The sequence below is a fragment of the Pipistrellus kuhlii genome, unplaced genomic scaffold (assembly GCF_014108245.1).
Source record: "Pipistrellus kuhlii isolate mPipKuh1 unplaced genomic scaffold, mPipKuh1.p scaffold_m20_p_1, whole genome shotgun sequence".
Classification (NCBI taxonomy): domain Eukaryota; kingdom Metazoa; phylum Chordata; class Mammalia; order Chiroptera; family Vespertilionidae; genus Pipistrellus; species Pipistrellus kuhlii.
In genome coordinates this window covers 81,394,544-81,410,228 of record NW_023425404.1, presented here as the reverse complement: position 1 = coordinate 81,410,228, position 15,685 = coordinate 81,394,544, and the positions used below count along the sequence as shown (strand labels likewise).

At 41.7% G+C, this 15,685-nt stretch overlaps 1 protein-coding gene across 3 annotated transcripts in view; it reads right to left on the bottom strand.

Moving 5' to 3' along the window:
* SVIL (supervillin) overlaps nucleotides 1-15,685 on the bottom strand; it is a 212,234-nt gene that overhangs the window by 46,496 nt on the left and 150,053 nt on the right. For 2 of the 3 annotated variants that reach the window (XM_045586015.1, XM_045586025.1), the window contains 4 exons: nucleotides 11,534-11,777; nucleotides 10,529-11,096; nucleotides 8,994-9,219; nucleotides 2,948-3,077 (listed from right to left, as the gene is read on the bottom strand). In XM_045586015.1, the coding sequence (XP_045441971.1) occupies nucleotides 2,948-3,077; nucleotides 8,994-9,219; nucleotides 10,529-11,096; nucleotides 11,534-11,777 (1,168 nt within the window). Of the gene's footprint in view, nucleotides 1-2,947; nucleotides 3,078-8,993; nucleotides 9,220-10,528; nucleotides 11,097-11,533; nucleotides 11,778-14,172; nucleotides 14,269-15,685 lie in introns of all 3 variants that reach the window. The other variant, XM_036453521.2, reaches the window with a different exon arrangement.

Genomic DNA, 15,685 nt, shown 5'->3' with positions numbered 1-15,685 from the left:
CAGGAAGAGAGGAGAGAAGGAACCTGAACTCTTTGTCAGAGGAAAGGACAGAGTCCGCTCTGTAAGTAATTAGTGCTCCAATTTATCAACTCTGCTTTGGGGGACAGATTTGGAAAGCAAGGAACTGCTGTTAAGTAATATATTCTCTGAGAAATGACTGATATTCCAGTAGGAAAGGGAACTGACCTAGTTCCCCAAATCGATTCATGGGCATAAAGAATATTTTCTTAACACATAGGCCCCCAAATGAGATGCTGGTCACTGCACCACAAATTTATTTTCTTTTCAGATAAAACCTTTGACAGAAACAAAGCAGCTATAGATTTTTAAGGCATAAATTACTATGTTTATTGGACAGCAATTACCTGGTATTTTCATAGGGGCAGTTCAAGCGATTTAGAGTCCTGTCTCTATTTCCTGCCTTCTCTGTGTTCCCATAGGCGGTGGTCAGCAAACTACAACTCACGAGCCTCATGGGGCTCTTTGGCCCCTTGAATGTGGCTCTTCCACAAAATATCATGGCTTGAGCAAGTCTACTTTAAAGAAGTGGTATTAGAAGTTTAAGTTTAAAAACTTTGGCTCTCAAAAGAAATTTCAATCATTGTACTGCTGGTATTTGGCTGTTGACTAACGAGTTTGCCGACCACTGCCACAGGCTACAGCTCCTGGGACTATGCCTACAGCACACAAAAGCTTGCGGGGGACAAAGTGTAAAATGTGTGGTAGCCATGAATATGTGCTGTTGGATGAAACTGTGCAGGAGGTGATGACCTGGCTGTAAAGCCAGCTCCTTTCCACCTTGGTGGAAAAGACAGAGGGTTCTGGTGCTCCCTCCCCTGAGCCGGCCCACACAGCAAGGCTTCACCTACAGAAACCACAGGTCAAGACTGTCCTTGATCTCCAGGGCGGCACTCAGACTCCAGCATGCAGCGGTGTTTCTCAAGCACTCCTCAGCTGTTTGGGGACTGTCTTAAGACAGATCAGGTTTAAGGCACCTCACATCTGAGCAGAGAGGAGGTGTGACAAAAATTTACTGCTGGCCCTTGGGAAGAATTCAAGGCAAGGACGTATCAGAGGCCATTTGTTCTCCACAGAACTTGAGATGGCCCACTGTCTGCTACGAAAGCCTAAAATAGACTGACTTATTTTAACTTCAAAGAGCTGACTGTCTCAGGCCAAAGTGAATGAGGTCACTGGGGAGGAGTGGAGCAGTGAGTTCACCCTTGCTTCCATTAGTCCAGAGCAGTAGTCGGCAAACTGCTGCTTGAGAGCCACATGCGGTGGCCCAAGTTTTTAGGGGGCTAAACGAGTACCCTCATTACGTTAATAACAATGTACCTACTTATATAGTTTAAGATTAAAAAATTTGGCTCTCAAAAGAAATTTCAATCATTGTACTGTTGATATTTGGCTCTGCTGACTAATGAGTTTGCTGACCACTGGTCCAGAGCATCACTCACACTCACGCCCAGTCATGCTCAGGGCCCCAGTGCTTCTGTTGACTGGGATTTCCACTCCACCAGCAACTGCAGTCACCTTCTCCCATCACTTGATTTCTAAAACCCTTAGTCAAGTGTTAATGTAGTTTAGATCACATCCTCTACTCACAGCCTCTGGCTTTCAGAGCTGCAAATGAACTGTCTTCTAAGTGGGTGGAGCACTTATCTCCTTCTACTATCCATGATGAATCTATCTAGCTTTCTGTTTTGCACCTTTATTTGAATTTTCACCTGGCCATTGCGACTACCTTCTTCTCAAACTTCTTTGCATCTTCCAAAATGACATAAGTGTTAAAGTTATTTTTGAACCACTGATTTCAAGACTTTTTAAAATAAAGTTTGTGGGCAATGGGACCTAGTAGAAGGACCCAATTTTCTTTCACTTCAGGATCTCATTCTTAAAATCCAAACATCAAATGTAGGCAAATCCAAAAATCACATGGAATTACATTTGAGAAATTTACTAATGATTGAGAATTAAATGTTTTAAGTCATTATCTTTAATATCATTTATGTTTCAAAAGAGAGAATTCAAATTGCTATTCCAATTTGACCTATAAAAACACAAATACTATATAAAATAGTGTCTGAACTCCTACCTCACAGTTCTGTGTGCAAGCATATTTGTGAGTTTCTTAATGTATAAAGGCCATATTCATAATTTCTCCTTTTACAGATGCTTAAGTTGGTTTTTCTTTTCTGTTTGAAGACTTTTGATGCTGCCTGTGGATGTGCCTGCCCCATGTGTTCCCCTTGCCTCCTGCCAGCAAGACTTTTGCAATCACCAGGCTAAGCAGCAGGAAAGCCAATATCTGTTTTGAAAGTGTGCACTAACTGATCAAATGCTGGTCATCATTACATTAGTAATTTAACAAATAATCAATACTTTTTCATATCAATCCTTGCCAGTAATGATAATAATGCGTTACTTAATTTTAATAAAACTTGTAATATATCTTTCTGTATATTCTCAATAAAAGGCACACCTGCTCATTGTGAATTATGCTTACAATTATGAAATAAGATTTCACTGACTACAAAAATGATGTCCCTATTTTGTATACTTAGGTTTTAAATCTCAGTATAGGACATTCAAGTCCATAGTTTAAATGCAACGTATAAAGTTGTTCATTCATACAGGCTTTAATAACATTGTAAAGACAGAATTCATTTAAGAAAGTTTTAAACTGAAGTAAGAGTATACACTTCAGAATTTGGAAACTTGTTTGCTGATACATTATGCAGGTGGTGCTGTTACCAGTTCTATGACATCTCAAGACTTTACCTTTTGCTCACCTGAAGCTGCTGTGAAACAGACTTTAAGTGTGAACTCAAAGAGTAGGGAAGTGCTAGCGCCTCTCAGAGCCGTGATCAGTGAAGTCATGCATGCCTGTTTGATGCACTTCCAAGCATGATGTCAGTGCTTTTCCTAACACGGAAAATGTTACCTTCTTCTTGAGTGACTGTTCCACTTCTTGTATGTGCAGGCTACTCGCAACAGTCGCTTTGCTGTACTCCTGCTTTCTGGTAAGTCTGTTTTTCCAATCTTCCTCCCCACTCTTCTTCAGCAGTGCTAATCTAAGAGGAAAACATGTCAACCGAAGAGTTCAGCAACATACTCTTACTTGTGATAAAACCATAAGGTAGATGAGTTAGAAGTCTTTGACCATTAAATGACCACAGTTACCTAATTTTAATCTTTCTGAATTTCATTTATTCTGAAGTATGTCTAAAAAAAATAATATAGGCATCCCCTTCTAAGATGACCCCAAAGATTTTAAAGTTGAAGGAAATGCAAAGCTATAATTTACTTGCCAGATAAAAACTGCATTATCATTCCACAAAAGGAATAGCTGTTATTTTTCCTTCTCCTTGGGCTGAGAGCATGACCCCACAAAAACATGTAGGCTAGTGGCCCCTTCTGGTCACTTGATAAAACAACACTTAATGACTTACTAGGTAGTAACTTACTTGGAGAAAATATAGCAGAAATTGGTTTAAAAACTTAAAGCTATAAAACACTGACAATCTCTTAACATCGTATCTTTCAATTACAGGGAAAGAAGATGTTTAAGACTGTTTCTCTTTCTGTATCCTGAGCCCTGTTTTTTTCCTCCAAACAAACTTGGTCTTTCCAATCTATCCTTTTAATACAGAAACTTCTCTACAAACCCACTTTAAAAATTATTACTTCAACTTTCCTCAGGGGAAAGCTATACACAAAAAAAGAATCTAATTAACTGAGATTTTTACCTAACCTACTTTATTTCAACTATAGTGTGACCTGATATAAAGCTGCTTAAATGTTATAAGCTATGAAAGGTTCTTTTGGTGAACATGAGGCTGTTTCAGCTAATTCTACTGTAACGAGTGAAGAATACTTAGACATTTAACTTAGATAAACATCTATACTAATAAAAGGGTAATATGCTAATTATACTGGACATTTTCCGGACGTCCTTCCTGACAAAGCTATGGTAGAGGCTGAGGCAGAGGTGGTTAGGGGCTATTAAGCTAGCAGGGGAGAGCAAGCAGAGGCAGTTAGGGGTTATCAGGTAGGTAGGCAAGCAAGTGGTTAGGAGCCAGTGGTCCCGGATTGTGAGAGGCCCAGATTGGAGAGGGTGCAGGCCAGGCTGAGGGACCCCCCTCCCCCCGACGTGCATGAATTTTATGCACTGAGCCTCTAGTAGGGAAGATAAAAGGGAAAAAAAAGGTGATCCCTAAACTCATATGAGCTAATGATCAACAACTTCAAAGATTGGGAAAAAAAAATAATTAGACCCCCCTTTAGACTCCCTTAACCTCTCTGCCCAGCCTGCTGGGCTGTGCTTTTTAAATATCATTAACACATGTTCACAAATAGCACACCAGCTCTAGCCTGGCCATTAACTCTGGTTAAGTAGCCTGGTCTCCCTTCCTTATTGGTCATTTTGGGAACTGGACTAGATGGTCTCAAAGAACCCTTCAATTAAGTTTCCTGATTCAATTAAATATTTGAATTGGAGATGGGATGTGATATACTTCATGATGAAATTTTGTTAAACAAATAAGAAACATTTTGCAGTACTTAATAATCCATTTACATTTATAAATTTGTACATGATCACACCTTATACATGTCCATTCATTCAGTCAAATAATGGGAAGTAAGCCATGAGAAAAAGAACACCCCAAAGGGGGCAGGAGTTTCAGATCCCCGCCCCAATCACTTCTTTCCCCTTCCCTTCTCTTCCTTTATGCTTCAGGACAGCAGTTGGATCTCAAATGTCCATTCTGTAAAACTGGTATAATGCCACCTTTTCTATGTGTGATATTGTGACTTACAAGAAGAAATACATATTTTGTCTTTGGCCCAGAACTCCTAAAACTCCTGGAATTTCCCAAGTGGGGAGAACCATAAAGTGTCTTTTATTGTTAATGGTATGACTTTGGGGAATCACCTAAATATGGGGGCTAATGCCAGGAAAACCAACCATATAAAGAAGGCTGAAACTTACAGTTCCACCCCTGACCTCTCCAGAAGGGCCTGAGGCTGAAGATTGATTAAATTATTGACTATTTGCAACTGAACTTAATAGTGCTTATGTAATGAATCCTTCATAAAGACCCAAAAGGACAGGGTTCGGAGAGCTCCTGCGTTGGTGGGACATGGAGACTTGGGGAGAGTAGTGCGCTTGGGACGATGTGGAAGCCCATTCCCATATTCCTTGACCTACACATCTCTTCCACTGGCTGTTCTTGAGTCACATGTTTTCATGATAAACTAGTGATCTAGTAAGTAAATGTTTCTCTGAGTTCTATGAGCTGCTCTAGCAAATTACTCAACCCAAGCAGGAGGTCGTGGGAACCTCTGAATTATACCTAGTTACAAATAACAACCTGGACTTGTGACTGGCATCTGAATTGGGGGTGGGAAGTCGTCTTGTAGGACTGTGGTATGTGATGCTAACTCCAGATAGAGGGTGTCAGAATTGAGTTGAATTGTAGGACACCAGCTGGTGTTTGAATTGCTTGGCTATTGGAGAAAAAAACACATACATTGGAAATTGAAGTCAGAATCTTACTAAGAGAGCCCCCATTTGGCTCAAGGATCAATTTAGTCTTAAATTCTATGATCAATGATGTTTGTTTGACAAGACTCTGCATGCTACAAAGGCTAGTTCATGTACTTGAAAACAAATTCTAAATCCCTTTCAGGGTTTTCATCTGAAGTTCAGTCTATATATATCTAAGATTTATATTTTCTCCAATTATTCTCAATGAATCAGCTTTTTCTAATAAGAAGAATCTAACAAAATGAAATCATGAAAAGATATAATTAGTATTTGCATGCTGCAGTAAAGCTTTCAGAGTTTTCAAAATATCTATACATGAGACTTTCAAAAAGTAATTTTTACAGCCAAATGAAGGGGTGCTTCTAATCATTGTCCTGTGCAGACAGTCATCTCACATATATTTCATGCAATCTGGTCTCATCTCTTCATCCTTGGCACAGACCAGTAGTAATTCATCTTGGCCATCTACCCTTTTAAGCCAATCAGATTTGATTTCAAATGATTTGAGAGAATTTAAGAAAAAATAAGAAATTCATCCTCAGGAGTTGGACTATTAAAAATAATGCACTATAGTTTTGAGGACATTCTCAAAAAACAAACAAACAAACAAACAAACAAACAAAAAAAACAAGCTTCCAATTCTTTGGAGCAATGACAACATCATCTAAATAATCATTTGGTTTTCCTGGTGTCTGATTTGAGGAATTAAAAACTGACTTAGGAAAAAAAATGAGTTGGGGAATCTTTAATCACTTAATAGTCAACCTTATAATCTGCTGATCGGCATAGCAGTTTCTAAGAAACCAATATTGTTATTTCCAATCTGACAGACAAGGAACAATGCACGAAGGCCCAGGATTGGGCTGACAGGAGCCACACTGTGTCAGTAGGTCTGGGAGATGTGGCTCCAACACAGGCATGTGCTGCCTCCTGCCAGGCTGGTTTCACAGCATTAGTGCATGATCTGACGAGGCACATGTTTGCCCTCAGGTTTCAGGAGCAGCACAGAACTCTGGCTTTCTTATAATGTTCTCCCTACCCGCATCCCGGGATGGCCTTCAAATATTCCTCCATTCCAAGAACCTGAAATCTTGCTTCTGGATGTGCTGGCAGGGCCACCATCAGGGACTTCCAAAGACTACAGAGTAACCAAAATAATCTGGATGAAAACTGTGGTTCAATTGAGCCCACATGGTCCTTGGCCCCAGCCCTAGCCTATGGAATGCTAATGGTGGATAACTTAAAAATAACACACGTTGAAACTTTAATGTATTATTCTGTCCCTTTAGATTTCCACAAGCAGAGCAGAGCAAAAGACCTTTCCAAATGCCTTCTTGCATCCTGCAGTCTCATGACCCTTCTGACTCACCGCACGCAGACCACCGTGTACTGGAGAGGGCCGAGGAGCTAAATGTCTAGCCTTACACATGACATAAACTAAGACCTATGCCATTCAAACGACTGTCAACACCTCTAACTCCTGCCAAGTCCAAGTGCTATTTGAAGGGCTGTGATGTTGAGAGCTTGGGCATCTGCTTAGTCTGAGGCTGAGAACCTAGTGAGTGGCACTGTATTAGCCTATTAACCCCAAGGCTTGGCCAGGGCCACCAGGACATGTGCTTGCCAGGCCGCCTGGGGAAATAAATGTTCACCCCTCTTGCCACAGCCCACACTTTTTCAGTGGCACTGACCTGACAGCCCTGCCTGACTAGAGCATGTTCTGCAGGCTCACAGCAGTCAGGGCGGGTCAAATATGGGAGGGGCAAACCATGTGCCCCTGATCTTCAAAATGTCTTCTTCCCTCTTAAAAATGTCCCTGCATTTCAGAGAATTACTGCACCTCATAGATTTCAGGTAGGGCTGGTTAGTATTTACAATGCCTTGGCTAGTTTGCTAGCCAAAGGAGTGAACGGACGTGTCTTTTAAATGAGGAAAAGCCAGAGGCCAAAAAAGGAGGGTTAAAGGGGAATGATACTTTCATCCCTAATTCGTACATAAACCTGGGGCCCTCTGGTGGCTGACATCTCCCAGCTACAAGGCAGGAACCCAGAGTCTGCTGGGGAAGCATGAATAAGGCCTGTGCTGGGTGGAGGGCCACAGAGTGGGTGGAGGGGCATGCGGGGAACACAGCGGGACGCCAGCTGTTCTGCTAAGTCAGGATTCTGCAGGCTGGCAGGAGGTATGGGAGAGTTTTTCAATATTCTTCAACTAAGTCCTCACATCCTACCAATTTCCCAAAGTGAAGGCATGGCTCCTTTGCCTTTTTTAGTAATCTTCCCCCTAAATATAAAAGCTCAGATTCGGTTGTTTCAGTAATTCTAAAAGCCTAGTGTACTTTTAAAGAAGTATCAAAGGTTTTATCCCTAAATAACATAAAGATGATTTGATTTGCAATGCTTTTCCAAAGAAGTTCCCAAACAGCAACAATTTACTCTTACACAACTTAGATCTTAATCCCAAAAATTTATATTCTAAATGACCCCGGTCAGTGTGGCTGAGTTCTTTGGAGCACTGTCCCAAACACCAAAAGGTGGCAGTTTGGATTTCCAGTCAGAGCACATACCCAGGTTCCGGGTATGATCACCCATCAGGGAATGTGTGAGAGACAATTGATTGATGTTTCTCTCATAAGGATGTTTTCTATCTGCCTCTCCCTAAAAATAAACAATACCAGTACACACTGATTTTCTAAATGAATTTATCTTCATTTTAAATGAATGTATCTTTGTTCTCTCAAATAAATATACAAATATGTATTTGTTTATATACATACTAGCGGCCTGGTGCATGAATTTGTGCACAGGTGGGGTCCGACAGGCCCACCCCGATAGGGGCCAATGGGGCCAGGCCACTGAGGGGAGGGGCGGCAGGAGGTTAGCTGGTCGGCCCCGCCCAGATCAGAGTGTGGGGGCCTATCGAGGGCAGGGCTGGCTGGGGGGAGGGGCCACGAGAGATTGAGATGGGCCAATCAGAGCCCTGATCGGGCCTGTTGGCCACCACTGTGCGCATTACAGAGACTGGTCAATTCTGGTCAGTTGCCTTTTATAGATTTTATATAAACAGTCATAAACACTGAGTACATTAAATTTGATGCCATCTGGATCTAAAAGGGAAAGAGCCAAGCTTTCTGTTCCCATCACTGGATAGTAAAAAAATTTAATATAAAAAATAAAATAAAACTGTAAACAGATGAAGCAAGCAAATGTCTGTCTCTGTGGTTTCCTCATATGAGTCTGGAACTGGCCCTCATCCAGCCTTACCCGAGCAAGCAGGGAGTCACTGCAATTCACTCTTGACTTCCCCAAAGAATTCTAATATAACAGCACATCTCCTTATATAGCTGGACTCACTATTTCATCCCTTTGCTGATTAATCAGATCTCTCCTTAAAAGTAATTCCTCTCTAATAGAATTACTTTGCAGTCATTAAATCTGATTACCTTTCTTTAATTGACATGGTTTTGCTGGGTGAATCAAGGCTGCCCTCCACTGTTGGCATTCTGATCTCTCCGGCAGCAAACATCGCACATGGATTCTTATAGTGCTTCTCCTGTGGCAGCTCTGCAGGCTCTTGCTGCTTCCAGGACACTGGGGCTGCAGCTTGAACAACACTGTTCCCAGCAACTGTGCCGCTCTGCTCAGAAGTGGGTTCCCCGAACTCTGCTCCTGGGAAGGAAAGGAGTGACATCAGCACTTACTCCTCCAGGCAAGCATTCTTCCAGCTGTTCACCCCCCAACAGTCCTGCATTTGCAGTGCAAACCGTGGGCATATAGCCGGCTACCCAATCCAGTGGAATTTATGCAAATCTGTGGCAACTACATGGCATGAGAAAATCAAATTTCCCAGTGGGCTACTCCATACAGCAAAAAAATGATCTCTTTCTGTGTGTCAGACACAGGAAGTTAGCTTTAACTGTAAACTACAAAATGTTTCTGTTAGGTTTGATCGAGCAATTGAATTGATACTCCTCCCAGGGAACTGGCTTTTCAGGTCATTTCACTGAGACCGCATTCCGTTCTCTCCCCCCCCCCTCCCCCCCCCCCCCCCGCCCCAGGTATGCATAAAGAGGTCTCTGCCCAGAGAAAGCCCACCCAAAGTCCTTTAATAACTGCTGACTCCCCTCACTGGGGGCTGGAGCCATCCAGGCTCAGCCTCCTGGTGTGCAGATGATCAAATAAATTTGTAATCCCTACTGGGATTGGTTTGGCTCAGTGGATAGAGCGTTGGCCTGTGGGCTGAAAGGTCCCGGGTTCGATTCTGGGCAGGGGCCTGTACCTTGGTTCAGGGCACATCCCCGGTAGGGAGTGTGCAAGGGGCAGCTGATCGATGATTATCTTTCATCGATGTTCCTAACTCTCTATCCCTTTCTCTTCCTCTCCGTGAAAAATCAATAAAATATTACAAAAAAAATTTTTTTAATCCCTCACCATTCTGGCCTTACAGTTTCTACTCCTCCAGGGAGTACTTTTGAATGTGCCATAGCCACAGGCTAAAACCATTATTATAACTTACTATCATTTAATGTAAGTGAAGAAAGAGAAAGAAAGTCCCATGCAATAGAGCTTGCTAGCCTACATATGAGGAATGCAGACCTGGGTTCAAATCCTGCTACCTTGCACTTACCCAGCCCTGGACATTTGGGGTCATCAACTCATAAAAAGGGCCAACAGAGCTAGCAGTTGACAAGGCTATTATGGGTTTTAATGTGACCAAAAACATCAAGTACCCTTATCAAGATGTGTGAAAGAACGTCAGGTATTTTTATTGATGAAAAAATTGATAATCCACAAATAAGTGAAATAAAAGAGAGAAAAAAAGTATAGGGGAGAGTAGGATCCACAGTAAAATTTTAATCAACTAGTTATAAAGTGCCTTCATGATTTAATTAGAAACAATCACAAACACATGCAAACAATCCAGCAGAAGCTAAAAACCCAGTCAGTTTCTCCAACTTTAGGAGCAGTAGCAACTTACCTCTCAGCGAAAACTTTCTCTTTGTGACATTCTCCACATCCACCTTCTCTTCAAAGGGCTGCCTACCCTTCAAGTCTGGGCTCCCTTGAGTGGTGCTCTTGGCAGTGGAAAACTCCTCGTCACCAGGGTGGGAGACAGGGGCATTTGGTAGCTCTAGGCTTCCTTTTCTCGGAACATCATATTTAGGTTCTTTATGGCTGTCTCCTTTCTGGACGGGGTTGAGGATAGGGTAGGATGGTTCTTCTTCCTCAAAGGATCTGTTTTTAACACCACCATCTCTACCTGTCAAGATTCTCTTGCTTTCCGTCTCTCCGTACTCTCTAAACATACCTTTGCTCTCACTGCCCTCTATTGAAGGCTGACAGAATTGGGGCTTTAGAGTGTTACTGATTGAAGAATCTACATTTTCTATTGAGGAAGGAGACTTATAGACAGTGACACTTGTGCTGTCATCCATGGATGGCTTTGTCCGAAGGTCTCCTGCGTACATAGGAGTGACTGTAGATGCCATGGTGGACACAGATGTATTGACAGTGGGCGAGAAAGGAATGAGCTTTCCACTTTGTACCTGGGAGGACAGAGTGAAAAAGGGAAGAGCTGATTTAAAAATAATGTCTAGATAAACCCGAGTGTATGGATTGACCTATACGGAAATACTACATTTGGTGCAGATTTACTCTTATCTTGTGGGAGACCAATGCTAGACAGTTACACAATGCATCTCATTAATCAGATCATCTGGGTGAGGAGCAGACTGTGTGTCCTATTTTCCTCTCCAAAACAAGAGCAATCCAGATAATTTCAGCAAGCAAATTACAAAAACAAGTAAAGAGAAACATACTTGGCATGGTGACTTTCTTAGGAATGAAGCCATTACCAAGTCATCTACAAGTAACACGGTGTACAGGCACACCGCCGTCATTATATCACGAACCTGAGATAACCCGGTGCTCCTATAGTTTGAGAACATACAAGAAAACTGGAATTTGATGACAGTGCACCCACCTGTTCCACCTCTCCAAGCGTTACCGGCTGAGTTTGATAGCGAGCATTCATTCTCCTCTGCCTTGTGTCTATTCTGTTTCGGGTAGAAATAGCCTTTGAGACCGGCTGGGACAATTTGTTAAACAAGGCCAACTTCTCTGCCAAGCTTAAAGTGGAGGAATCAGGTTCACCTTGTTCAGCAGAATCTTTGCCCTCATTTGCCTGGTCTCTGGCTAGAGCCTTTTGGTGAGCAGATGCCTGTAATCTGAAAGGGAGAAAAAGTCAGTAACATAAATGAAAACAAACACAAGCCCACCGCTAATTTCAAGTGTCAATTTTGAAAGGGGCTTTATTTTTGCCTAGATACATTTAAGACAGGTGCAGGCAGTTATTGGGCTATTAAAGGAGACCGTAAAAAGCAAAGTAGTCGGGGTACACTAGCTTTGTCAATTTCACAAAGGGCAGATTTTTAGCTCTGAATTATCTCTAAAAATTGAATTTCCTGTTTTAAGAAATGGAGGTCAGCTTGGACATACCTTATTTTTAAGAAAAAAAAACTTGTATTGTTAGTATTAATAATAAATAAGGCTAAAAGGAGTCTTAAGGCATCAGCTATGGCATATTTAGATTGTATCTTAGAGGCTTGGTGCATGAAATTCATGCACGGGGGTAGGAGGGGTGTGACGAACTGTGTCCCTCATCCCAGCCTGCATCATCTCCAATCTGGGACCCCTTGAGGGATGACTGACTTCCAGAACGGGCAGTCGGGCATCCTTCTCATAATCCAGGACTGCTGGCTCCCAACTGCTTGCCTGCCTGCCTGATTGCCATAACTGCTTCTGCCTGCCAACCTGATCACCCCCTAACCACTCCCCTGAAAGCATGATTGATGCCTAACTGCTCCCCTGCCAGCCCAATTGTCCCTAACTGCCCTCCATTGCTGGCCTGGTCACCCCTAACTGCCCTCCCCTGCAGGCCTGGTTACCCCCCCATCTGCCCTCCCCTGCAGGCCTGGTACCCCCGCAACTGTCCTCCCCTGGAACCCGGTAACTCCCAACTGCCCTCCTTTGTTGGTCTGATTGCCCCCAACTGCCCTCCCTTGTAAGCCTGGTCCTGCCAAACTGCCTTTCCCTGCTGGCCTGGTTACCCCCACCTTCCCTCATTTGCTGGCTCCGTCACCCCTAACTGCCCTCTCCTAAATGCCTGGTCCCCCCAACTGACCTCCCCTGCAGGTCTGGTCCCTCCCAACTGCCCTGTCCTGCTGGCCATCTTGTGGTGGCCATCTGTGTCCACATGGGGGTGGCCATCTTTGACCACATGGGGGCAGCCATCTTGTGTGTTGGAGTGATGGTCAATTTGTATATTATTCTTTTATTAGATAGGATGTGGTTCAGCAAGTGGCCTTTTCATTTTAAATAATTAGCAAATAGAATAATCATGCTGTCCACAACTTTACCCACAACACAGTTTTGATTTTCACTTGCTAAACACAAATGACTTAATTTTAAGTTTTTTCACTCCTTCACTCTAGCACTTTCTCTCATAGGTTTAAATCACTGGCTGATAGGGCTCTTTTGTCCTACTTCTATACTGGCTTAAATTTTACAGTGAATGTGTATTTTTATAATTTGACATTAGAGATTAAAAACACAAAAACTCTCCAGTGGAAAAAGTCTGTAATTCCCAGTAACTTAAACATGAAGGGAATTTCAGTCAATGGTAATTCCCTCTGGCTCTCAGGCGGAGAAGGCTTCCAGTTACATGGCCACGGTGACTCCCCAAAGGTTTAAAACGAGCCCCCTCTGCCACTGGGAAACCCAATTCTCAGTCCAGTAAATAGTATATTCTGCCTTGACTCCAATTAATCACCAGTTCACATGTTGCCTCAGACAAAAGAGCAGTGTCAGTGTTCCAGAACACTAACAAAGACGGCAACAGGCACCCTGTCTTGGTGTCTTTTCTCAGGTCAACAGGTGAACTGGGAGGGCAACCTCAACCTCCTTCCCAAGTGAGGTCTCAGGTTCTGGGCTGTGCCAGCTTTATTTCTGCACTGTCATTTTACTTCTTTCAGTCTTACTTTTAGCCTTTGCGTTTTGGCCCATAATAGCAAATAGAAGGGCTATTTACATACAATAAGGACATAATTTTAAAACATGATAATGACACATCTTTCAGACACTTAAATTTTTATTATCCTAATTCCCAAATATAAAGGCATAGTCTATAATTAGAAACAAGTAGGATTGTTTTTAACACCTATTGGTGTCTACATGTTTGTTTGTTTTTAAACTGATTATTATCAGAATTTTAACATTCACATTAACTCCCATTTTTCTATTAAACTTTACTAAATGCTAGTATTTTAGGTTGAAGAATGACATTTCTTAGGGATGGCTATGCTTATGAAAAATAGAAACAAAGCAAATGGATGAGTGAATTAGTGTAATCTTTGTTCCAACACATCACGGACACAGGTAGATGAGATGTTCCTTGTACAGAACTACATGAAGCAATCAGTGTCTTGAACTATAACAAAGCATTCCTGGAACAACTCATCGCACTGACTTGTCAAACAAATGAAAGCCATTCAAGGTTTTCAGACTCTTCTGCAGTCTGCCACCTTTGCCCTCGGGCCACATGCTGCTATTGCTGTCCAGTACCTGGCATGCTGCACAGTGCTCTTAGCTACACTGGGACTAGGAAGTCTTGTCATTACAGGGTGGGTGGCCACAGAGCAGGAAGCAGGGAGAGGTTCACTTTAAAGCAATTGCCAAAGAAGGAACATTCATAAGGAGAGAGAAGAAAAGAAGCATTAAGGAAAGCATAGTTTTCCATCCAGAAACGTGAAATCAAATATTTTTTTAAAATTATTTGCTCATTACTTTGGGAAAACCACTAAAGAACTTAAAAAGCAATAACAAACTTAGGAAATAACAGACAGGCTACTCAAAGTAATGGAATAAGAATAGGCTATCTTTAGAAGAAATGTCCTGGTTTAAAAAAGTAATTTAAAAGAAAGCTAATGTCAACCACCAGCATATCAGTAGATTATACCCATTTTAAGAATGTTTTTCTCCATCTACATTTTTTAAAAGAATCTGTGTCCTCATATAATTTATGGGCACATCAAAGTAGACTCAGTGAGCCTTACATGGTAATAATTTTTGCTTATTTAGCATTTTGCTCTGATGGGTAGGTGTTTTGAGTTTATACAGCCACTCAGATATTAAAAAAAATAAAATTTAAATTTAAAAAACTGATTTCTAATAGTTCCTCATGGGTATAGGATGTATTTATCCACAATCATACTGAAATGTTGAGGAATAGCTGAGGAAAGAAGTGAAGGCAGCTGACCAAACAGCAGGTTAACTGAAGTGAGAGGCACTCCATTTTTTTAAAGTGTGTGTGTGTGTGTGTGCCCAGGAGAAGCACAAAAACAATTTTTAAAAAACGAGTAAAAGTTGCCTAGGCCAGTGTGCTAAATAGTCAGAGCATCGGCCCACGCACCAGAGGTTAAGAATTCAATTCCCAGTCAAGAGCATGTACCTGGGTTGCAGGCTGGATCCCCAAACCTAGTCGGGCATCTGAGGGAGGCAACCAATCAATGTGTCTCTCTCATATTGATGGAGGCAACCAATCAATGTGTTTCTCCTCTCTCACCCACTTCCTCCATCACTCCTATTCTCTGTAAAAATCAATGGGAAAAATATCCTCAGATGAGGATTAATAACAACACAAAACAACAACAACCAATAACAGTTTTCACTTAATGGAAGTGATTATCCCTGAGTGAATGAATGTATCACTTTGGGGAATCCATTCTGAGCATATTAGAACACACACTGCTCAAAAATTGTTTAAAAGATGATCAAACTTCCAATTAATTTTCTAAATTTTTGATTATTTAAAAACAAAAAGAGCCCTTCATTATATATATACTAAAATATTAATGGGAGAAATGATATTTTGTGTTTTCTTGAAAATAATAAAAGAGAAAAGGGGAAGGAGATGGGGATAGAGGTACAGCAGGAATTGATGACTATTGAAACTGGGTGATGAGTACATAGGGTTCATTATATTCATTTATTTACTTTCATTTTGTAAATTTTCTATTGTAAAGAGATTAAAAAAATGCAGAGACAAAAAAATTAAACAAAATTCCTCTTCATGTTT